Source organism: Triturus cristatus, chromosome 6, assembly GCF_964204655.1.
Source record: "Triturus cristatus chromosome 6, aTriCri1.1, whole genome shotgun sequence".
In the NCBI taxonomy this organism is placed as follows: Eukaryota; Metazoa; Chordata; class Amphibia; order Caudata; family Salamandridae; genus Triturus; species Triturus cristatus.
Window position 1 is genome coordinate 152,527,641 of NC_140589.1, and position 21,268 is coordinate 152,548,908.

At 46.6% G+C, this 21,268-nt stretch overlaps 1 protein-coding gene across 5 annotated transcripts in view; it reads right to left on the reverse strand.

Moving 5' to 3' along the window:
- ENAH (ENAH actin regulator) overlaps positions 1-21,268 on the reverse strand; it is a 668,777-nt gene that overhangs the window by 262,580 nt on the left and 384,929 nt on the right. Inside the window, exon 1 of one of the 5 annotated variants that reach the window (XM_085610393.1) lies at positions 7,844-7,942. The exons of the other annotated variants lie outside the window; for them this stretch is intronic. Coding sequence (XP_085466519.1) covers positions 7,844-7,911 — 68 coding nt within the window. The 5' untranslated portion in view covers positions 7,912-7,942. Of the gene's footprint in view, positions 1-7,843; positions 7,943-21,268 lie in introns of those variants that run through there. 5 annotated transcript variants of the gene reach the window in all.

Here is a 21,268-nt window from a genome sequence, read left to right on the forward strand (position 1 = left end):
TCTAAAGTGCGTTTTCTTAGTGCAATTCTCAAGTGTGCCATTCTAAATTAGGCTAGAATTACTACTATGTCCATGGACCCTTTAAGAGACAGTAACCCAGAAAGCACGAACTCCACACCAGCAGGAAAGCTCAGTGGGTTGTGTGGGGCTACAGTAATTGGACTACCCAGCTCGACAACAGACTCAAGATTACGCAATAGAGGGTATATAGACAATGAAGAAAACTGGTGAAGTAAAAAGACACTGGGAAATCAACGATTTAGGACTGAGCAGGCTACAAAGGGAAGCGTGTCACAAAGCAAAACAGATCAGATAAGAGCACAGAGACATGCAGATTTACTGATGAGAAACAATGACTCAAAAATATTTAAAAGGGACATTGAAATTATAATTTTTCACAAATCGACAACTAACTCAAGAGCGTTGGTTCAACTTTTATTTGGAATACTTCTAATAATAAACCTAGTTCAGTAGTGAGGGTATATTTTTGCTAAACAATGTCAGAGTGACTTTATGAACATCCAGTTGACGTTGCCTGTAAGCTCTAGTAAGTTCTGTTGGACTCTTCCTTCCTACCAGTGATTTAGCCCTCTAACGAGGTGTGAAATAACTCTGCCCAGAGACCATGAACATGGCTCAACTGGCAGGAAAACAGGAGTAATCACTAGTCACTATGAAAGTGGGAAAGGGAAGTGGACACAAGCAGATGCCATCACAGAGGTTGGGGCTGGGACCTGGCCCGTTTCACATGTTTATAGTAACCAGACAGCAAGATATTTGAAATAGGATCTTGACCCCTGGGACAGGGGAGATTTCATCTTGAAAAAGCACAAAGTATGAAACCCTAAATAATCTGCAAGTGGGCAAACTGAAATTTCTGAAAAAGTGGATAGGTCGGTCTGTAAGCATTTTTTGGAGACTGGCTTAGAGGTAATCACTAATCAGTATCTAGTGTGTATTATTTGGCCTCCCAGTTACCCGCCCTTCAGAATATATCTAGGCCAGATGAAGAATCTGAAAAAAAGTTGAATATGCCTGCAAAGATGATCATGGTGTGACCTGCATTCCACTTTCACCCAGGGACTAGAAGTGCTCTTCAAGGATCGGTTGGCTTGTCTCAGTTAGCCACGGGGGACAGAAAGCTGAAGACCAACTTTCTCTATGTTGAAGCCCAGCTGATCGCCTAAGAGTGGGCTTTTCTGGACCATGCAGAAGCCCTGGCTGTTAACTAGAAGCTTCCATTCAAATTCTGGGAGGTGCAAGAGTAATGAAGTAGTTTTACAACACCTAACAAAAATAGGATTTTGGGGCCTGGGGAGGGATCAGCGAAGTTGCCAAAGTTAATCCTAAAACTGCAACCTACAAGAGCAAGATTTCCACAGTTGTCCACTCTGAGATTTTAACTTTAAAATAATCTATTGCTAAGGGTATCCAGCAAAGTGGAACCTTGCTTGACTACAGCTTATCCCCAGTGGACGATTCTCACTGGAGGGTTGGTTTCAAGCATCACGAAAGTAAGTCAGGAGGTAAAACCTGGGGCAAGGTAGTAAGTTTACATCTGTGGTAAAACATCAATGGCTACAGAATCCAGCATTATCACATTTTGAGGGACTCCACCACTACAGCATCCCGTCTTGCTCCACTGAAGAAGTTGGACTTGCAGAAAAAGGGCTAAGTCCCAAGTTAAAACTTTTGGCTGCTGCAACCATCTGGGCTACCAAACCCTTGCTTCATCTCAGGTGGTCTGAAATCTCACCTAGGCACAATTAACTACAAACCATTAAGACTGTGTATCCTGGCACTTTTTGGCCCAAAACAAAGTTAATATTCTTGAATCTTTTAATCTATTTCAACCATTTGTGTGTTCTATTTCTAATTAAAGTATTTTATTTTTATTACTAATTTAGTTTGGGATCTTAATGTGCTGTTTCCTTGAACTTAAAATTGTTTTTGTTCTGCTTAAATGCCTAACTTTGTTCTGGGGATCAGCCGGCGGCTTGCATCACAGCTACAAGGAGTTAAGCCAGCTTTACTCAGTGTAACTTATTTGATTTAGCAACATATTGTTAGGTTGGTGGATTCATACTCCCCCTCCCCTCTCCCCCCCCCCCCCCCCCCCAAAATATAAAAATCTCACAAAAGTCATACAAGAGGTGATTTTAGTCTCTGGCGTCTCATCAGGAGATGGTTTATATGAGCAAAGTAGATACCCTCCACATGGCCGGTGAAGGATCTGTGAACTCTCAGCAGGAGAGTAAACCTTAAGCATGAGGTGCAGCTGCCATGTCCTCACAGAAAAAAAATATGTATTATATTAAATATTAATGATGAAGCAGGGGTGACTAGGGTTGTGAGTGAACGAGAGAGAGGGTAAGAAGTGATGCACTCCCATGGTGGCTAAAACAGGACTACAAAATAAATAAGTATCATCAGGTCAACAATGGAAAGACAAGAATGCCAATCAGAAATTATGTACATAAGCTAGGATGCAGGGGGTGGGATTAACAAGAATAGGGTAGAAAGCCACTGATTAGAGAGCAGGGAACGGAGATGGATAAGAAAACCATTCAATCATGAGCAAGGTGCCCACTCAAAGTCTAATCAGTATATTGCACTGTAAACAGAACATCGACACACAGCTAAGACTGTAGGTGAGAGCTAAAAAGAGAGGCATGTAAGAGGGCCATGGGGCAAGCTGGGGTTACAGAGCCCAACCGTGGGGACTGTGGCTTTTACTCCTGCTGTCCTGGAGCCAGACATACTATGGCCTTGGAGTAACTGGGCGAAGCACTATATCTCAGCACAGGACTATCCGTGGTAGCACAGGTTGAGTAGTCCAAGGCTTTCTGAGGGAGAATCAGGTGAGGCATATAAAGGTGCAGCACTCAAATTACAAACAGTTGCCACAATAAGGCGATTGTCCAGTCAAATATTTGCTTTTATGAATAAAGTATTTTAACAAGGCCTACAAAGTATAGAGGCAACACGCTACATAATATCCACTGTCTCCTAAGGTTGGCGTGCTTGCATGGTCTTGGCCAGTATCCCAGAGTCCGTCCTTCCTTCCTTCCTTCGTAGTGAGGCGGGTTATTTCCCATTGAATACTGGAGGCCACCACTTTCTACTGTGGTCCATGCTCGTTCCCCCACATGACAAGGTCTATGTTTGGGCCATAAGAGTCGACTTCAGCAGCCCTACTCCTAAGTTTGTGCAAGTCCCCAACCGATCACATGTCCTCAAACGGTTTTACCCAACCAGTCAGCCAGCAAAAGCAAGGGAATGAGGGCACTTGTCGATGGGCTTCTATTTCCGAAGCTGAAGGTCTACAACCTTTTGCGGTCTTTCCCGAATTATGCTTTGGGGCTCCTCAGTTTCTGGACGGCCTATGTCAGTCTGACTACCTTCTGAACAGCTCTCTGTAATAAGTGTTGCTCATAGCAGCCTGGGCACAATGATCCAGAGCAATGGTCTTGCCTCCATGGTGGCCCATCGGGCATATCAGGGTTGCCAACTGGCTTTTCACAAAGGTTCTTTACGGTGGCCCCCACTTGGCATGAAGGGGTTGCAGACTTCATCCATGCAACAGTCCGGACCACTTTGCTCACCAAGATCCACTCAAAAGGATCCCCAGCTGGGCCTGGCTCCCTCCAGGTATTCTTATTCCTCACAGGGTGGTCTGGTCTTGGCAGGCAGAAGGCTGGTGCTCCAGGCTCAGGGCACGTGGTCATTACTTCCTGTGTGGTGGTCTCTCACCCAGCAGAGAATAGTAGACATAGGTCCCAAGCCCTGATTCCACGAGCTAAATGTTTTGGTGATCTTCTCTCCTGAAGAGCAGAACTGTTGAATATAATGTGGGACTCATGCTCCCACCTTTATAATGCACAGACAGACAAATGTGATTTAGTGTTCGGTTCTTGAAAATTTGGGTTGAGGGTGTCAACTCCTTTTGAGTGCTCTCTAATCTTCCAACTAGTCAAAAGAACAGTCTACCACAGAAGGAGTGGCTTCGATTATGATTGACCCACAACTCAGGCCAAGGAAAAAAACGGAGGATCACACATGGCTGTCAGCTCCCACTGGACTATGCCTCAAAAGTTTCAAAGGACCAAGCTTTCTCCTCTTAAGATTTCCTGGTCCACGGAACAAGCCAAGCCTAATCAGTCCCACCATCCCCCTAACAATGAGCCTCAGCCAGAGTAACCAGTTACTTTTCTTAGAATCAGAGACCTTTCATGTGCCCCGAGAATGCTCCGCTCCCCGAGAATGCTCCGCTCCCCGAGAATGCTCCGCTCCCCGAGAATGCTCCGCTCCCCGAGAATGCTCCGCTCCCCGAGAATGCTCCGCTCCCCGAGAATGCTCCGCTCCCCGAGAATGCTCCGCTCCCCGAGAATGCTCCGCTCCCCGAGAATGCTCCGCTCCCTTAGAATGAGAGAGTGTGTGTGCGCGCTTTCCCAGCCCTCTGGAACACCAGAAATCCACATCTCATGTCTGGGAGTTGCAATGCTCACCTCCAGTAGCCTTCCAGGGCATGAGCTTCCCAAATAGAACCCAACGGCCTTCATGTTATGTACCAGGCACACACAGCCCAGCATGCACATATAAGTATTTTATATGTATTTATATAGTGGACGGCTCACCCGGGCAAGTCTACTAGCTCTAAAGTAGAAGTTGTATAGGTCGAGCCAGAGTCCAGGCTAGGTGAAGAGCCAGGGCTTAAGTTTCTTGTGGAATTCAACAACAGAGAAGGAGGCTCAGATGTGCAATGGCAGGTTGTTCCAGGTTTTAAGAGCAAGGTAGGAGAAGGAACAACCACTGGATCTGGTTCTGTGCATGCAGGGGTAGGAGTCCGGCTAAGCAGAGTGGTCAGGTAGGTTTGTGGAAATTTATGCATTAAGGTACGTGGGGTCTATGTTGTGTAATGCTTGCTATGTGCGTGTAAGGAGTGTGTAGAGTGCTTGTTTGGTCATCAATCAGCATTTGTATAGCACAGCACTGTCATGCCTGGGGGCATTTGGGCACTGGGCTGCCAGGTCTTGGGAAAACTGTGGGAAGAAGGAAGAAACTAGCAGAAAAAGGCAAAACAGATGGCAAAACAAAAAAAAAAAAAAGGCAAAACAGCAGAAAAATAAGAAAAGGCCAAACAGAGGGCAGAAAGACTAGCAGTAAAGGCCAGAGGGTAGAAAAACTAGCAGTAAAGGCCAAATAAACTAGCAGAAAACTGCAAAGCAGAGGTGCAACATTCAATAAAATAAAGATGAGATTCCTTGTTGTAATGTTCAAGTAGTATATTTTATTCTTGGGATTAGATGGTCAGGTACAGCATTCAAGTAGAAATGTAATCTGGTAAGAAAACCCACCGGGAGCAGATAACCTCCTGCTCAGCCTACAGGTAACTGAAAATCCCTTGAACAGCAACAGGTAGAATCATGGATGACATCACAGAGACATCATAGACACGCAGACACTAACACTAAGGAGGGACAAGGAGGGAGAAAGCAGGATGTAACAACTAGCATAAAACAGCAAAGTAGAAGGCAGAAAAAGTAGCAGAAAACGGCAAAGTAAGGGGCAGAAAAATGAGCAGAAAAGGCCAAACAGAGCAAGAAACAAACAGGAGGCGGTACAGAAGGCAGCAAGAAGACAGGTAGCAGAGGGTAGCAGACTGCGGGCAAGCTGGACAGGAGAACTGCGGCAGTGGAGCTGGCACAAGGACCTGCTTGTGGATTGGGAGCCAGCGGAGCTCTAAGAGGTGATGAGTGCAGGGTGAGCCTGGCTGCTGATATTTGTATAGTCTGGAGTCTTTTGATCAACTGTTGATTCTGCCGGAGTGTGTTCCCGTAGTTCAGCTTGCTCAAGTGTGTGGAAGCAGAAAACAGACTGCGTTCACTTGGCTGGTTATGGTGGGTTGGTTATTGATTACTATTCAGAGGTTCTTTGCCTGGGTTGTCGGTAGGGGTGTGAGCAGAGTTCGGCAGGTCACCAAGTAGAGTCCTAGAGCAAGGTTTTTTGTCGAAGATTAGTATTTGTCTCATCTGTGATGAACTGGAGCCAGCTGTTTTTCATCCACTTTGTGCCGAACACCGCATGACCGAAGTCACCATCACCATGTAGGCCAAGGGTGAGTTAAGGACAACAGCTGAACTTTGCACGAGTGTGCCAGTATGTACCACTTCCATACCACATGTAACAAGCATTGGCATAGCCAATAGGTCTCGCTTTTGGGACCTTGTAAGTATTTAGCCATGCAACAGTTGCATAACTAAATACTTATAAGGTCCCAAAAGCGAGACCTATTGGCTAAACCAATGCTTGTTTCTGTTTATTACTGCTCTGTAGTAAAGGCGGCGCACGGGTGCCACCATTACTACATAGAAGTAATAAACAGGAAAAAAAAAAACTGGCTCACGGAGAACATCAAAGCAGCCATGCGGCCGCGAAAGTGATCGCGATCAAACATCAAAGCGGCCGTGCGGCCGTGAAAGTGAGGCGTGCGCGCCCGTGCACATGCACTGTAGCTCTAAGCTACAGTGGTAGCACTTTTTTGAGCCCTCACAAAAAGTCTCGCCAGACCAGCGCATGCGCTGGGTCAGGCGAGACCTAAAAAGACCTATTACCACTAATGATCAATACTAAATACTTGTGTGCTGCCACTATTACAGACGTGTCACTTAACATCTGGTAAGGGCAGTAGCACTATGTGGGTGGTGCTTGGTGCGTCCCACTCGGTGCAACCAGACCGCAGTACTAAGACATACTTGGGTATTGTTTCTCAATGATTATCAGTGTTTGCCCTGAACCAAAAATCAGAACCAGGGATACAGGTATCTGTGCAGCTGGGGCACTCAGGGCAGGGACACAAGTCTGTCACTATGCAGGGAATTGTTCTGTCCCAACAGTTGCGCTATACGCACAAAAAAGATGCACTTATATGCAAAGAACCTTTTTATAGAAAAACATACTGGCAATCTAAATGCAAAAAAAATTCAAACATCAGTAAAGGACAGAGCACCAGAGAAGGAGTTAATATAACCTTTGAGGTAACTCCTCATTTAGAAAAGGTTCTGTTGAATTAACTGCAAAGTTAGCAATCACACAAGGGATGAATAAACTACAGAAAAGGAAGGAAACAAAGTAAATATAACTAAGTAACAAGAAATGAGTTTGTTAGCAGAAATGATTTGAGTTACTCTGTCCATAAAACAAATCCAAGTAAACGCATGCACTACAAAATTATCCAAAGCGACTAACATGCATGAAAGGTTTATAATACAAACTATCAAAGGATCATAAAGACAACTTAAGAAAGAAATATCTTTCATGTGGTTAAAAACGCCTTTTCTTACACATTTAAAACTGCATCTGTAGCAAAACAGTGGCTATGTTAAAACAAAGCTGAAACTTTTCCTAAAATCAGGCAAAACGAGCTTTTACTTCTCTAGAACTTCAACAAGGACATAACGTGTACAAAGAAATCCTGTTCATATTAGGAGGGTGCTTGGTTGAGAGGGGTGGTATGTTGAAGATCCACAGAAACCCAGTCAAGCTTCATAGGCTCGCTCCAGGGGAAACGAAGAGCTGGATTCCTTTTATACTCGGTTGCACTTCTTGAATGACAGCAAAGAGCTGTAAACAATGCTGCTCTACCGGGGCAAGCTGCATGGAAAGTTAATTAAACGACGGGCGTTAGCTCTGGAACTTCTCGATAAAGTCGGAATTGACTCAAATCTGACAGCAGCACACCCCACAGACTGACTTCGAAATACACTAAACCTGGCGATCTGACACTGAAGCCAACACTTGGACGCCTAGCTCTGAAGAGAGCAGCAAGTCAGCAGTAACTTACAGCAGGAGCCGCTCCACGCTTGGGCCATTGCCTCTCTGCAGAACAATGGAGGGGCCGAGAGTTTTCATAGCGCCAATGCTCTGGGTATCCAAGCTCCGGCCGGGGCCTGCCCCTTTATAGGAGCACCCGCACGCTGCACTGATGACCTAAAAGCTATAATGAGCCCGTGAGAAGCAAGTGACAGCACGACACACGACACCAGGCCAGGCTGAGTCACATTCCTGTAATCCTTACAATGTATTATTTAACACAGCCAACTACACCAGCGAGTAATATTAGCAACATGAGCAGAGCTCAGCAGCCCAACTCAAATCAAAGGCACATTTCAAAACAAACATCCCAGCCAAAGAAACCCCACTGCTGATCTAGGGTATGCCTAACCAGCAATAAGGAGCTGAAGTTCAAATAATAAATTCCAATTTAACAAGTGTCTTACCCGTTTTCAGGTCGCAGCCTACCAGACAGCTAAAGACATCTTGGGGACCTTCAGAAAGTTGACCAAGGAATACATCCCGCCCGTTGCTTACCATTGGCTTTGTGGTTTGTAACTCACATTTTCTGACTTTCTATTTGCTAGCTCTCTTTGATTTAGGCTGTCCAGCTGGAGTTCGTCCCTCCCGTTGCCCAAACCTTTACTATATTCTTTCACAAACTCACTTTCTGTAAACAGGCTTTTAAATCTTATTTTTTTCTGGTCTCATTTGCTGTGCATTCAAAGACAGATTCATATGTCAAGCTGTGTCTTCCAGGGAGCTTGGTGTTTATTTTTCTTTCTCTGACTGCAAAGTGAGAGGATTTAAGTGATGACATTTCCACAAGGAAGAGAGTTGGGGGGTGGGAGGGGGGGGGGGAGCGAGGGCGAGAGGGGGAGAGGGAGAGACCGGAACAGAGGAGCAACAGCAATCCATCCCCAGACTACACTGCCCAGAATGGCCAAACCCCCTGAAAGGAGTAGGAGGTCAAAGGACAGGTAATCCATCCGCAGACTACAGTGCCAAGGAGGGCCATAACCTCTGAAAAGAGCAGGAAGTCAAAGGACAGGTAAAAGAACCCCTAACTAGTTAGACCGGTTGGGGATCAAAAACTCTAACAGAGGAAAAGAGCAAAAGTAGGCCTTCACGCTGGAGAGACCAGCTGGAGGGATGCCGGACCGGAAGAAAACGAAGAGGACACCCACAGAAGACAAGTCACCCAGAGGGAGGCGACTGCAGAAACCCAAGCAGAGGGTCATCGCAGAACGGGGAGGAAGGGCGGGTCGTGAAGGAACCTGCGGCTAAAATCGTCTCTACCAGATACATCGTTACCGAAGATAAGTAACTTGTACATCTGATAGACACTACTAGCCGCAGATTCCTTAATGTAGAATAGATACCCTAGCCATACCCAGAAGGGAGGAGGGCCTGCAAGAGAGCCTCCCCACCAGGAGAGACACAGGGCCCCACCAGGGGACATGTCACAGGGACAAGAAGGGAAAGGCCAGGACAACCTAAGCTTCGCAGGGGCGTGGAATAAAAGAGTGCCATCAAAGGGAAGGTCCACCAGCCGTTCCCTTACGTTCTACAGGAACACACTATCCCGTAGCCAGGCAAGTTCGACGAAGGGCCACTGAAGAAGCCGTGGTATGACCAAGCACCTCCAAAATGTCTGGAGCTGAGCGAAGAATAAACACCGCCAGCTCCCGGCCATCCAACACATGGTGCCTCAGATCAACACAGGCACCCTCCTGAGAAGCAGCAGACATAAGGGACTCCCACAAGCAAGAAGTGGCCCTAGCCAATACACAAAGTGTTAAGGGCCCGAAAAGCCACACTGGATGAGGCAAAGATATTGCGCCCCCAGGAATAACCAGCAGGCCTCCCGCGACAGGGGAGACAACACGCATGGCAGGGAGGGAAAGTCAGTCTGTAAAAGAAGGCCCCTGGTAGAGGGGTGGAGGGAAAGAGACCGGATCGTGCGGCGCAGGACGGTGGCAGTGCAGAAGTTGCTGGGGCACCGGGTCCCCCGTGGCGGGCCGTCCCCAAAAGAGAAGTGTGGAGCGAAGCCTTGAAGGGAAGAAGCAGCTCCCGACAACCAGAACCCTGATGGAGGACCTCCATAAGATGATCAGTGGGTAAATGGGCAGCTGGACTGCCATGCGCAAGATTCCCACAGCCGTGGACACAGCCCGAGCGAAGGCAGCACTCGCCTCCGTAGGACCCCGTGGCAGAGAAAGCAATTTCTCTGTGGGCGACGGCTGCAAGCTAAGGCTGCCGTCCCCCAGTCCAACCGGAGGAAGGAAAGGCCAAGCCCAAAAAGAGGGAATGGGGTACCTGAGGTGCCTCCGGCAAAGACTGCGGTCGCGGTGACGAGCTGTCCTTAGAAGACACAGGGGAAAAAGCCACGACGCTGGGACCCGTCTTCGGAGGAGATGAAACCAACAACCGCCGAACCTCTGGAGAAGAGAGGGCGTCGGAAGATGAATCAATGACCCGACACCGTAGAGTCCGCGACTGGAGTCAGGTCAACGTCGACTGGCGCCGAAGGAGACGCCAGAACGACCTCCGCCACAACACTTGGCGCAGGAGACAGAGGCTGGTTCGGAGCCGGGGCGGCTAAGGAACGGCGCCGAAAAGTCATCGACCCGACCTCAGACGAGGCAGCCGCCTGCGTGGAGGGGGGCCCGGGGACATGCCCCGACCCCTAGCCATCCCCTGCGGTGCCGCCAGGGCCAGCAGCCACCAGCGCCTGAGAGGCATCACCTCGGACAAGGCCACCGCCTGCCCCGAGGGGGACTCAAGGAAATGTCCTGAGCTCCGGCAACACCACAGGGACCTCCGCGGGGTTTGCGGCGAGGCAGAGGCACTGTGGTCCGAAGGAGGGAACCCCGAAGGGCCGCACTCTGACTGCACCACATCCTCCGAACCTAGATCCGAACCAGTCAGCGCTGGAGCTGCCGGCGACGCCTCAGAAGTCCCCGCACACGGCAAGGGATCCGTAGACGTCCCAGTAAGAGAAGGAAGAGCCAACGAGGCCTGCAAGGCCGCCGCATAGGCCTCCATCTGGGCTCTGGTCGGTCCCACGCCGGGGAACAGCGGATAGGGTGGCGACGAGCGGGGGCGCACCACCCGCGGAGAACCCACACCCAACAGGCTGGGCCTCAGGGACAAACTGCAACACTTACCAACAGGGGAGCGACACCCTTGCGGCCTGGGAGAAGGACGATGTCGGAGATGGAGGTTCTTGTAGCCATCCACGGGGGACGGACAAAGGCCACGATGCAGACCTGGACATGCGTGCCAAAAGGAGTTTCATCCGGCGCTCCCGCCGGGACTTCGGCTTCTTTTGCTGACACGCCTCAGTCTGGAGTTGTGGTGCTCCCCCAAACACCACATGCAGATGGGGTGAGGATCCGTCGCCGACATCCGGCGTGCGCAAGATGAGCACATCTTGAAGCCCGAAGGCATTCGCACACTGTTCCCAAGAAAAATGCTCAAAAGCAGAAAAAAGAAGGCCTGAAACAGGCCAGGAACACGATCCGGATCCGCGTGGCATGCGGAAAATAAGAAAACTGACATCAGCGCGCCGGGGTGGGGCTTCTGTGACCTCGCTGAAGTCACGCCCTTAGAGGACGTCGGGCGGAGTCGCGTGGTACCGGCCCGCAGAGATGCTGGGCAAGAAAGTTTTCCGGGTCCAGTCTCACGCCTGGGGATAATTCTACGTTAAGGAATCTGCGGCTAGTAGTCTCTATCAGATAACCAATATTCAAAAGTGGGCCTTCTTGTCAGTCTTTACAGTGAGATGAGACCTGGTTTGTGATTCGGGGATTAACCTGTCCTGCTGCTAAGAAAAATGAATGGCTCTTCCTGTCTGCATCAACAAGATGTCGAATTGTATCAAGCCTGCAACCATGAGAGAGAAGACCCCAGACACAAACTAATGAAGATTATGATAAATAGGTAATGGGGACTTTACCCACTACATTAACTCCTTCTGTTCATTGGATCCCATTCCCGTCTACTTTTTGTTTCAAAGAGCTGGCAGAAATAGTCGAGCACAGCAAAGCATATTATGTGTTTGGGGGAGGATGGGACCCAATGACAAAACATGCCACAAACTGAGTCAGAAGATCTGTTCAAATACAAAAATGTCCTTCCCCTTATAAACAGGATACGGACATCCATAATATTTTCTTCTGGGGGACTATACGTTTTTGTATAGCTGTGTTGTCTACCAACCATATATTTAAAAAATACAGTAATACATTAGACACTCATATTTGCATTTATTGGTTTCTTTGTAGCCAGTGTTGCAATTCCTTGACAAAACAAAACTGATATTGGTGCACCTTTTTCAGCACTGGATTTTTGATAGTCAGGCATTAAACCAATCACCCATTGCAAGGGTGACATTCCTCTTTATAGCAAATGTAGCAGTCTCAGACACAAATTTACCAAAGCAGACTTAATTTTTGAACTTGCCTTGAGACCAGTTAGGTGAATAGGCTTAACGCTAACTTCTTGGTGGCAATGTTCAGGTTTTCAAATGTCCAGAGTACTTATCAGTAACCTTAATTGCTAAGAATGACCCTTTTAAGTCGATTAACTTACATTGTGGGATGGAACCCACCTCCAGACATCCACCAGCTCTACAAAAACATTTCAGTTCTCTTCCGGAGAGCACTACCACACGCCACTCCATGAGACTAGACACTAAGGTTGAGTTTGCCCCATTATCCTAGTGTAAAGTGAAAGTAGCCAAAGAAATCTGGGAGAAGAACCAAAATGAGGCATCGTGGAATGTAAATTCTGGGACAAGGAAGGGAGAATGAGCAATGCAACATTAAAGAGCAAGGAGAGGGGGACCAGAAGGAGTAACACTACAGAACCAAAGTTAAAGACCCCCTGCCACTGCAAAAAGAAATGGTATCCCAATAAATCAGAAACAATTGGGACACTTCACCCCGAACTACATAGGCAGCCAGCCAGGGCCCCTGGACCCTAGAGGAGCCACCGTAGGCCGCCTGGTGGAGGACTCAACGGAGGACAAGCAGAAGAAGCCACTACTGTAGCAAAGATCCAATCAAGAAACGCAGGTAGGGAAGGAAGGACTACCACAGAAGGCATCCACACCATACTCTAGTAAACCCCATTACACTAGCAGGATGGGCATTGGACACACGGGGCACAGTGCTCCAGAGGCAGGGTAACTTGCAGTGAGACACCCACACAACCTACATGCCGCCAACCCATGCCAAAAGAGCCTCAAACTTAGAAGGGGGAGAAATGACGAACCTGCCGTAGAAAGAAGACGAGAGGCAGTCAATGACAGCCCACAAAACCACCAAGCTCTCAGAACCAAAGATCAATCGGAGAAAAGGCGGCAAGAAATAGTGACTAACCAGTTCCCGTCCCACAAGGCCAGCTGCACTGATAAGCTAAATCAGTGCAGGCTAAATGCCTCCCTGCCCAGTAGCCTTCGATTTGAACCAGAATGAGATTCTGGATGGCCCGTTTCATTGTTGCTTGGTGTGAAGATTCCTCTCTACCCTCCACTCTCCGTACGCAACTTTTATAATATAATCTCAATGTTGTTAGACACTTTTAGCAAAAACACCCAAAGTGCGCGGATACTCTTTCAATTATTTTTGTTTTACGAGATTGCATTCTTTTTTAAATAAACAAGACATGCAATTGTCAACCTTCTAGAAACCCTCAGAAATGATTAACAAGCTAATGTAAAATGAAGCAGCGTTCACATTAAATTGTGCAAATATATTCATGTAAGCTTAACATGTTGCAGAACATAATGTTAACTAAATATAGGTCATGCTAATCATGCGCATTCCCACACATTTTACTAATCTTACATATTCACTTTTTGATTGACTAGCACATGTAATTTAATCAGGGGAATACCAATAACAGAAACGGAATATGAAGGCCCGAACCATAGTCTTACACCTCAAGCATCCAGTAAACCAACACTCCAGGAGCACCAACTTACACCAGGCATCACAGCAGGGTCCTCACTAAGGAGCTACGTGACAGGTATGAACTTAAAAACAAGAGGGCCAAAGCCACAATCAGCAGCTAAAACGGTGTTCCTGGAACATGAATGGTCTTTGCAGTAAGGTGGCACAGAACGACTTCACTACCGAAACTTTGATATCCTGCTAGTGCAGGAAACCTGGTCGCAAGCTCCACCACTTACTGGTTTCAAAGAATTCCAGCTCGAAATATATACACACCCACCCACCAGACGATGAATTGCACAAAGAAAAGAGATTCACGTCCACACTGATCATCAGTTTCAGGTATTTATTCAACTGACAGCAAAATAATGTGTTTCGACCACAGCGAAATAGATATATCTCACAACCCACCTTTAATGGTCTTAAGAATACATCAACCAGAGATTGACCTGGGCTAAATGTGTTAAACTCTCGGCCCTCACCACAGTACAAAACTGCTTCAGCCTCTTAATTTGCAATTTATACATATACCCTGGCCACATGAGCAAAACTGGAGAAACAGAGTCCTTGATTGCCCTACTTAAATCTCTTCGATTCAATTTCCTGCAAGCACGCCTGGTACGGTGATGGGATTTTAACATTCATCCAATGTAAAGTAGGCTTCCATCACCTCAACGGAGTCAAATCACTTGATTCAAACATTGCCAGGAGTAATCTCAAATTACCCCAGAACCGACCAACCATGAAAATCATACATAGCATCCCTCGAAAACATTGGTATCAACACACAAAACGGCCGCCATCCCCAGGACTAAGTGGAAGCTTTTACTAGGTTATCACATAACACCAATGCAATTATGGACTATACTGTAGCAGACACTAAGTTGTTTCCAATGATCATCTACTACGGCATGATCGCTAGAGAAGAGAGTGTTCACTTTCTTCAGCATGTGCGGTTACTGCCCTGCCCACCACGGGCCCCTCATGATAATGAACTGCTATCACCACCCAGGGCCTTTTATTTAAAACCTCTCACATGGGCAGAGCCTGCAGTAGAGGCAATACTGGATTTTGTAAGCACGCGCATTTCCCCAGTACAATTCAGCCCTACACAGCACAACACACCAGTCCAAGCTTGGCAGACCTTGGCCACAGCTCTTATTTCTAACTTTCCATCAAATCCCACTCCAAATACTAACACTGATGGGGCAGCCTGGTTTACTACATCACTACTTCTGAAGAAAAGTGAGCTTAACAAGGAGATCCAAGACTCCTGAACTCAGACCCCCCCCCCCGATCAACGAAGATCCAAGGACGAAACTGGCATTTCTGAGGAAAGCCTATAGAAAGGCCACTTGGACTGCCAAAATCTTATCAGATAAAAGTATGGATAGATCTTTCACATAAGCAAATTGAAAAAGCGCAAATTGTGTGGAAACCGACAAACTTGCCAATGGGTATTATTACCACCATAACGCTGGTATCTCGGAGGCAGATTAGATACCACACAACAGCTGCCTATTCCTTGGACCTTCCTGACCACACAAGGAATGTTTTGGAAAAGCCAAGGCCCCACGTGCAAAGCACCTTATTAGAGGCACCATAACCAAATCGATCTGATGGTCCATCGATGGAGATTTGCAGGTCAGGTGCACGCTTAAGCAACTTAGAGCTGAAAGGAGCGCCAGGCCCGAATGGAGTCCCAAACACCCTGTTCAAACAGGACCAACAACTCTGGGCTGTTCATCTTAACCCATTGTTCAATAATGCCTTGCTTACTAACTCCATACCGGCATCTTGGCAAGGTAGTATCCTGCACCCCATTTACAAATCCAGCATGCAGCCAAACCAAGCAAACTCTGTTTGCTCTTACTGATGTTGGGGCAAAGATCTATGCCTCCAATCTTTTAGTAGACCCGGAAGTGTTTAATTACTACGTTGTACAATGAACCCAACATTTGAGCTAGAATTAAATCATAAAACAAAAGTGATATGCTTCTCAGCCAGTTCCAGGTGCGGCTATCCAAGTTTCAAGTAGAAGGTCACAAGAAAACTCAGACCTGGTTAAATCATACAAACACTTAGGTGTAGCAATGGACACCAGACTACCGTTCAGACAGCACCAAAACCAAAGAAGAACACTCGCTAACAAACTACAGTTTGCGCTTAAACTACTGCAAATAAATTATCGGTAGCACATTAGAGGACTATCTGTTACAGCTCATTACAGCAAAATTTCTTCCATCTCTCCCATACAGCTCCAAATTGTTAAAGGGGAGCTGTACAACAACATTAAATCACCTTTCATCGACCCTGTTTAAATGTATCTTCGGTCTTCTGCAATATATAACCCCATCTCAGGTGAAACTGGAGTTCAGTTTGGACTGTTCCATCAAAGCCCGGTCAGGAGTGGCGCACTTATTAAACTCTGTTGGAAGCTTAGAGCAGCCCTGCAAGCTTCACTGGCCGCCTTGTGCTGGTCAGAAATGGAGACAGCCCAATCACAAAAACTTGTGGTCAGCTGTCCTTCAGCAGACCTTAAACTACCTAAACCTAGATAACATGGGGAATTCAAAACTGGAATTCATTGCCATAAAAAAAGATCACTAAGAAGACTGCAAACCTTTAGCCTGAGACTATCGATAAGGCAGAGTTTAACCAGAAATAGCAGGCATGGGCAGTTCTGCACTCCTATACTTCTTGGAGCCTGCAACCATATTTGACATTCCATATTGCTGCACCCTTTCAACATTCATCATTACTATTTCAACTGGTCGCTTTTTCATCAAACTACCCGTTTTCCTCTTGGAAGCAGTCCTGGCTGGTTCTTCAATGCGGTCTATGCAGCCATAGCCAGGACAGCCTACTTAATTTCTAGGTCTCGTCTAGCGGCACAGTGCATGCACTGCTCGCTCTGGCGAGATCTATTGTCAAGTTGACTTTGGAAGTGGGGTGGAAGCTCCGCCTCTGCTTTTCATTGGCGCGCGTCACACTTTGTTAAACGCGCGCCTTTGATTTGCAGTGAGGCTTTTTGCTCCCCTCCCCGTCTCCTTTCCGGCTCGCCAACCCAGACTGGAGATTGTGCACCCGTGCGCACTGCATCACTTTCGCGCATGCACGGTGTCTCTTCCGCCTTATTTCCTTAAGGTAACCGCATTGGCATGTCCCCGCGCTCGGTCCTCCCATCCAAAGTGGAAATATGCAAGACGCAGGAAAGGGGTGCTTCTCCTAGACTCCCGCCAGAATGAGGTGTCCTCACCCCTGTGCATCTAATTGTGTTCAGAGCTGATCATTTCTTCCAAGCCTACCTGTTCTTTACACGTATGATAGAGGTACCACCAGTCTGGCACCTGTTTAAGTTTTATGCAGCAGGTCCCTCGAAAGCTGCTGCGCTCCCCTCCCCTCTCAGTTCATGTGACCTGACTCCCTGGATATCTTTAACTATCTTTGTCAGATATTGTACAACTCTCATGACTAATATACGGGCGTTTGTGTAAAATAATGGCTACAAATAGACTATGAACTGCATTCAGTGTATTCAAGTAACAAGTATATACAAGGTTTATCTGTTTAGGATTCGTACATATCCAAGCAAAAACAGGTGTGCCATTCAGATAGCTCAACCATACCCTCTTAGTAACCAGTCAAGTCTAACAAGAGCACGCGTTTCAAAATGCAACTAAATGGCTGTCCAAGGCCATGCGCTCTTTCACTTTCCAAGCTGCCAGGAACAATGGCAGCCACTTCTTTAAAATGAAATAGGTCTCGCATATACAAGAGTTTCAGCTATTGGCATTGTAAATAATAATGCCTTTTATGTGTTAATTATTAAAACTAATAAATAAAAGGCATTGTCATTTACAATGCCAATAGCGTAAACTCTAGCAAATGCAAGACCTATTGCACTGCAAATGCTTGTTTGTGTCTGTCCAGCTGTCTTACACCCTTAGATGGAATTTGTTACATCCAGCTTTAAGGGCCCTTCAGTGATGGCTCTACTGAACGGCCACAGCATTCAGCTTTCATGAAGACCACCAGGTTTTTGCTCAAAGTAGCAAGGCTGCTTACACAGGAAACACTGGTCTTTATAAATGTAACTAATTGATTTGAACTTAATTCGCAGCTGCCCATAATGCTGTGCTTTTTCTTAAACGTTTTAATGATGTTAATCATTATTTACCATATATTAAATATTAAATTTGATAAATGCTTGTGTATACTGCATTGATGTTTATTAATTGGCAATCAAGAATTTACTTAACATTGGAAAAGACATAGCATTCATTAGATAGCCATGATTTTCTTGAGCACACTGTTCCCCCTAAAGAATTTGCCCCATCTAATACAGTAGCCAACACAATCTCACTGGTGTCACACTCGACACACAAAAACACAGGGAAGCATACTCACTCTTATTAACAATCTTGTTGAGCTGAAGATAGGACTGAAATGCATTTGGGGTTAGACAAATACATCACTTAAATTTCAAGCACACAAGTGATTTTGAGATCACAGCAAATCCAATATGTTGCATACAGTTGCAGCTTGGACGAAAATATTGTACATTCGCTTACCTCGGCTAAAAGTACAAATCGCCCCATAGTGGATAGGTAGGTGGCAACCCCTGCAGTAAAACACTGTCAGATAGAAAATTATGACATTCGGTGCAAACTAGAACCAGACGGAGGTCTATTTGTTGGTGCTGCACTGCATATTACCCAATACGCATGGCAATAGAGTTTTTAAATGTTTCAGGATGGAGGCTGGGCATGGCGGTCCTCTGTGTAGGACGTTGGGCGTGGCCACCCATTCAGAAACTGGCTCTGTCAGCATGTGACGCTAGGACGTCTAACATGTGCCATATAGGCATGCACACTTTCATTGCTAATGTGTACAGCGGATTTTAGTGGGCCAGATTTTCTTTTGATGTGGAAACACTAATCACGCTATGGTTTCGGATCATTTCATTAAACTATTTGTTGCCAGATTAATCCCTTTATAATTATTCAATTTATGGAGTGTTTACAAAAGAAAAAGAAAAAAAGAATTATCAACGTATTTGTTGTCAATATTTATATCAGAATACACCCAATCTCAACAAGCTGGGAGGAACGAGTTCTCCGATTCGATCTTTGGAAGCTCAAAAGATCTGGGAGTGTGCGTTGCTGCATCGCATCATCATCCAGGCAGAACATCTTCCAGGAGTGAGAAGCAACCTAGCAGACACCTTGAGCAGATTAGGGCAAACATGCCACAAGTGGAAATCGATCAGTTGATTCTGGACTATCTTCCAGAAATGGGGGAAATCACTCAACTTAGACCTCTTCGTATCTCAAGAAAACCAAAAATGCTGGTTCTTCGCCACAGGGAACATCAGAGGTGGTCATGGGAAATGAGTTTGATAAGATTGTCAGGAATCTTTGCTTACACTTTTCCCCATGCCCTCTTGATCTCCAGGGTTCTAATGAAAATGAAGACAACTGTGCCGGCTGATCCTCATTGCTCCACGATGGCCCCGCCAGCATTGGTTCACAGAGCTACTCCTACTCTCGGAGTCCAAGCCTTATCGCCTTCCTGTAAAAACGACTCTGACCATGAGCAAAGGACAAATCCTGCACCCGCATCCAGTTTATCTTCAGTTTCATGCTTGGCATCTGAATTCAAAGATTTAGACATTCTCCAGGACTGCAGAAACGTGTTGTCCAGGCCTAGAGCAGAGTCCACCAATAAAACATACAGATTAAAATGGAAGCATTTTTGTTCTTTGTGCCTTTGGAACGATATCCACCCTCATCTGCGGAACAAGTCTCGCCTTATCTACTCTCTTTGGCGAAGTCAGGACTGGCGTACGCATCAGTGAGGGTCCACCTCGCAGCCATCTCCTGATGGACGCACTTCTGATGCTTCTTCCCTTTGTTCCTCTCGCATTATCAAACAATTCATGTGATTTTGACAGACAGGCAAGATGGCGGCCGTTGATACGGCTGTGTGAGCTGGACTAACAGCTCCGGACTAACCAGGGACAGAATGATGGCGGATTGACGGCGGACTGACCTACTACGCTACGTTATCCTGCATTTACCGCATAGTGCACCGATATGCTCTGGCGACTTCTGCGGTATTCTCCATCACTGTCCGCGGCAAGGCGGCTTTGGACGCAGGCCCGGGTCGTAGGACAGCCGCGGCGGGTAGCGGCGAACCAGCAACGATTCTTAGGATGCCGCAGAAGGCTGGGCGTGGCAGAGCTCGCGGAGCAGCCGAGAGCGGGACCACTGGCGGCGCAGCTGCTGGCGGTTGGGCGTTCGGAGGAAACACTAAGGGGAAAGCTGCAACCCCGGCGGAGATGAAGATTGAAGGGGGTAAGCGTACTATTCCTAGTCCCTACAATTTTCACTAATAAATGCAAGAAAAACGCTGCTCCCTCACTTGTCAATATTGAAAATAACAAAACCGCAGTACTCAATCTTCTCTCGCAGAGTGCAGCTGTAATTGGTGAGAATACGCCAGAGCACGATGCTTCAGATAAATCACAGACTGAGTTAATAAATACAGATATAACTGAAACATCAAATTTAGGAGCAGCATTGATCGCTGGAAATGGTGTAACCATAGATGGATTGGAGGGGAAAAAAGATAAAAAAGATGGAGTATCTGCTAATACAGGCAATATAATGAGCACTCAAAAACACCCAGTTAAGGCACCACAGCAGGAGGGTGCTAAGGATTTGGATTCTGGCGACTTTTTTTCTCTCTCTGGCTCATCTGACGGTGAGCTTGATTTATCAGATAGCGAGAGCCTTGTGGCTAAAATAAATGAACGCCAGGCAAGTGAGTGCCAAGAGGTTGAAAAAGAAAAATGGAGCAACGCGGCTGTTGAAAACCCTCAAACTGTACAGAAAAAGAACAGCCACAGGGGTCCAATCACTCTAGCTACTCCCGAAGAAGAATTAGAGAAATTACAATGGGATTACTCATTTACCCCACAATTTGAAGCGGTCAGTGGTAGTGCTATAAGTCCGCTAGATGATGCTGAAAATGTTTCTTTGGCAGATATATTTCAAAGCATTACAGCACATAGGGAAGAAACCAGAGCGGAAAGTCAAAGGGTGCAGGGTGCTTGCCGCAAACTGCAGAATACGGTGTGACGCATAGAGAAATCCTGTGCTGAGTTCACGGCGCGCTTTACGGAGGCTGAAGCGAGAATCTCCAGTTTAGAAGATGAGCTAGCTGCTCAGAAAATTACCACAGAGACTCTAAGTGCAGCAAAAAATAATACTGCGTGGAAATTAACTGACTTGGAAAATCGCTTGCGCAGGAATAACCTACGTGTTATTGACATTCCGGAGGGGTTGGAAGGATCTGATGTTCGACAATTTATCATTGATTTGTTTATTGAAGCCTTTCCTACCTTAACTCAATGGGACTGGAATACAGAGATATTGCGCGCTCATAGATTTCCCTTTATTCAACGAGCT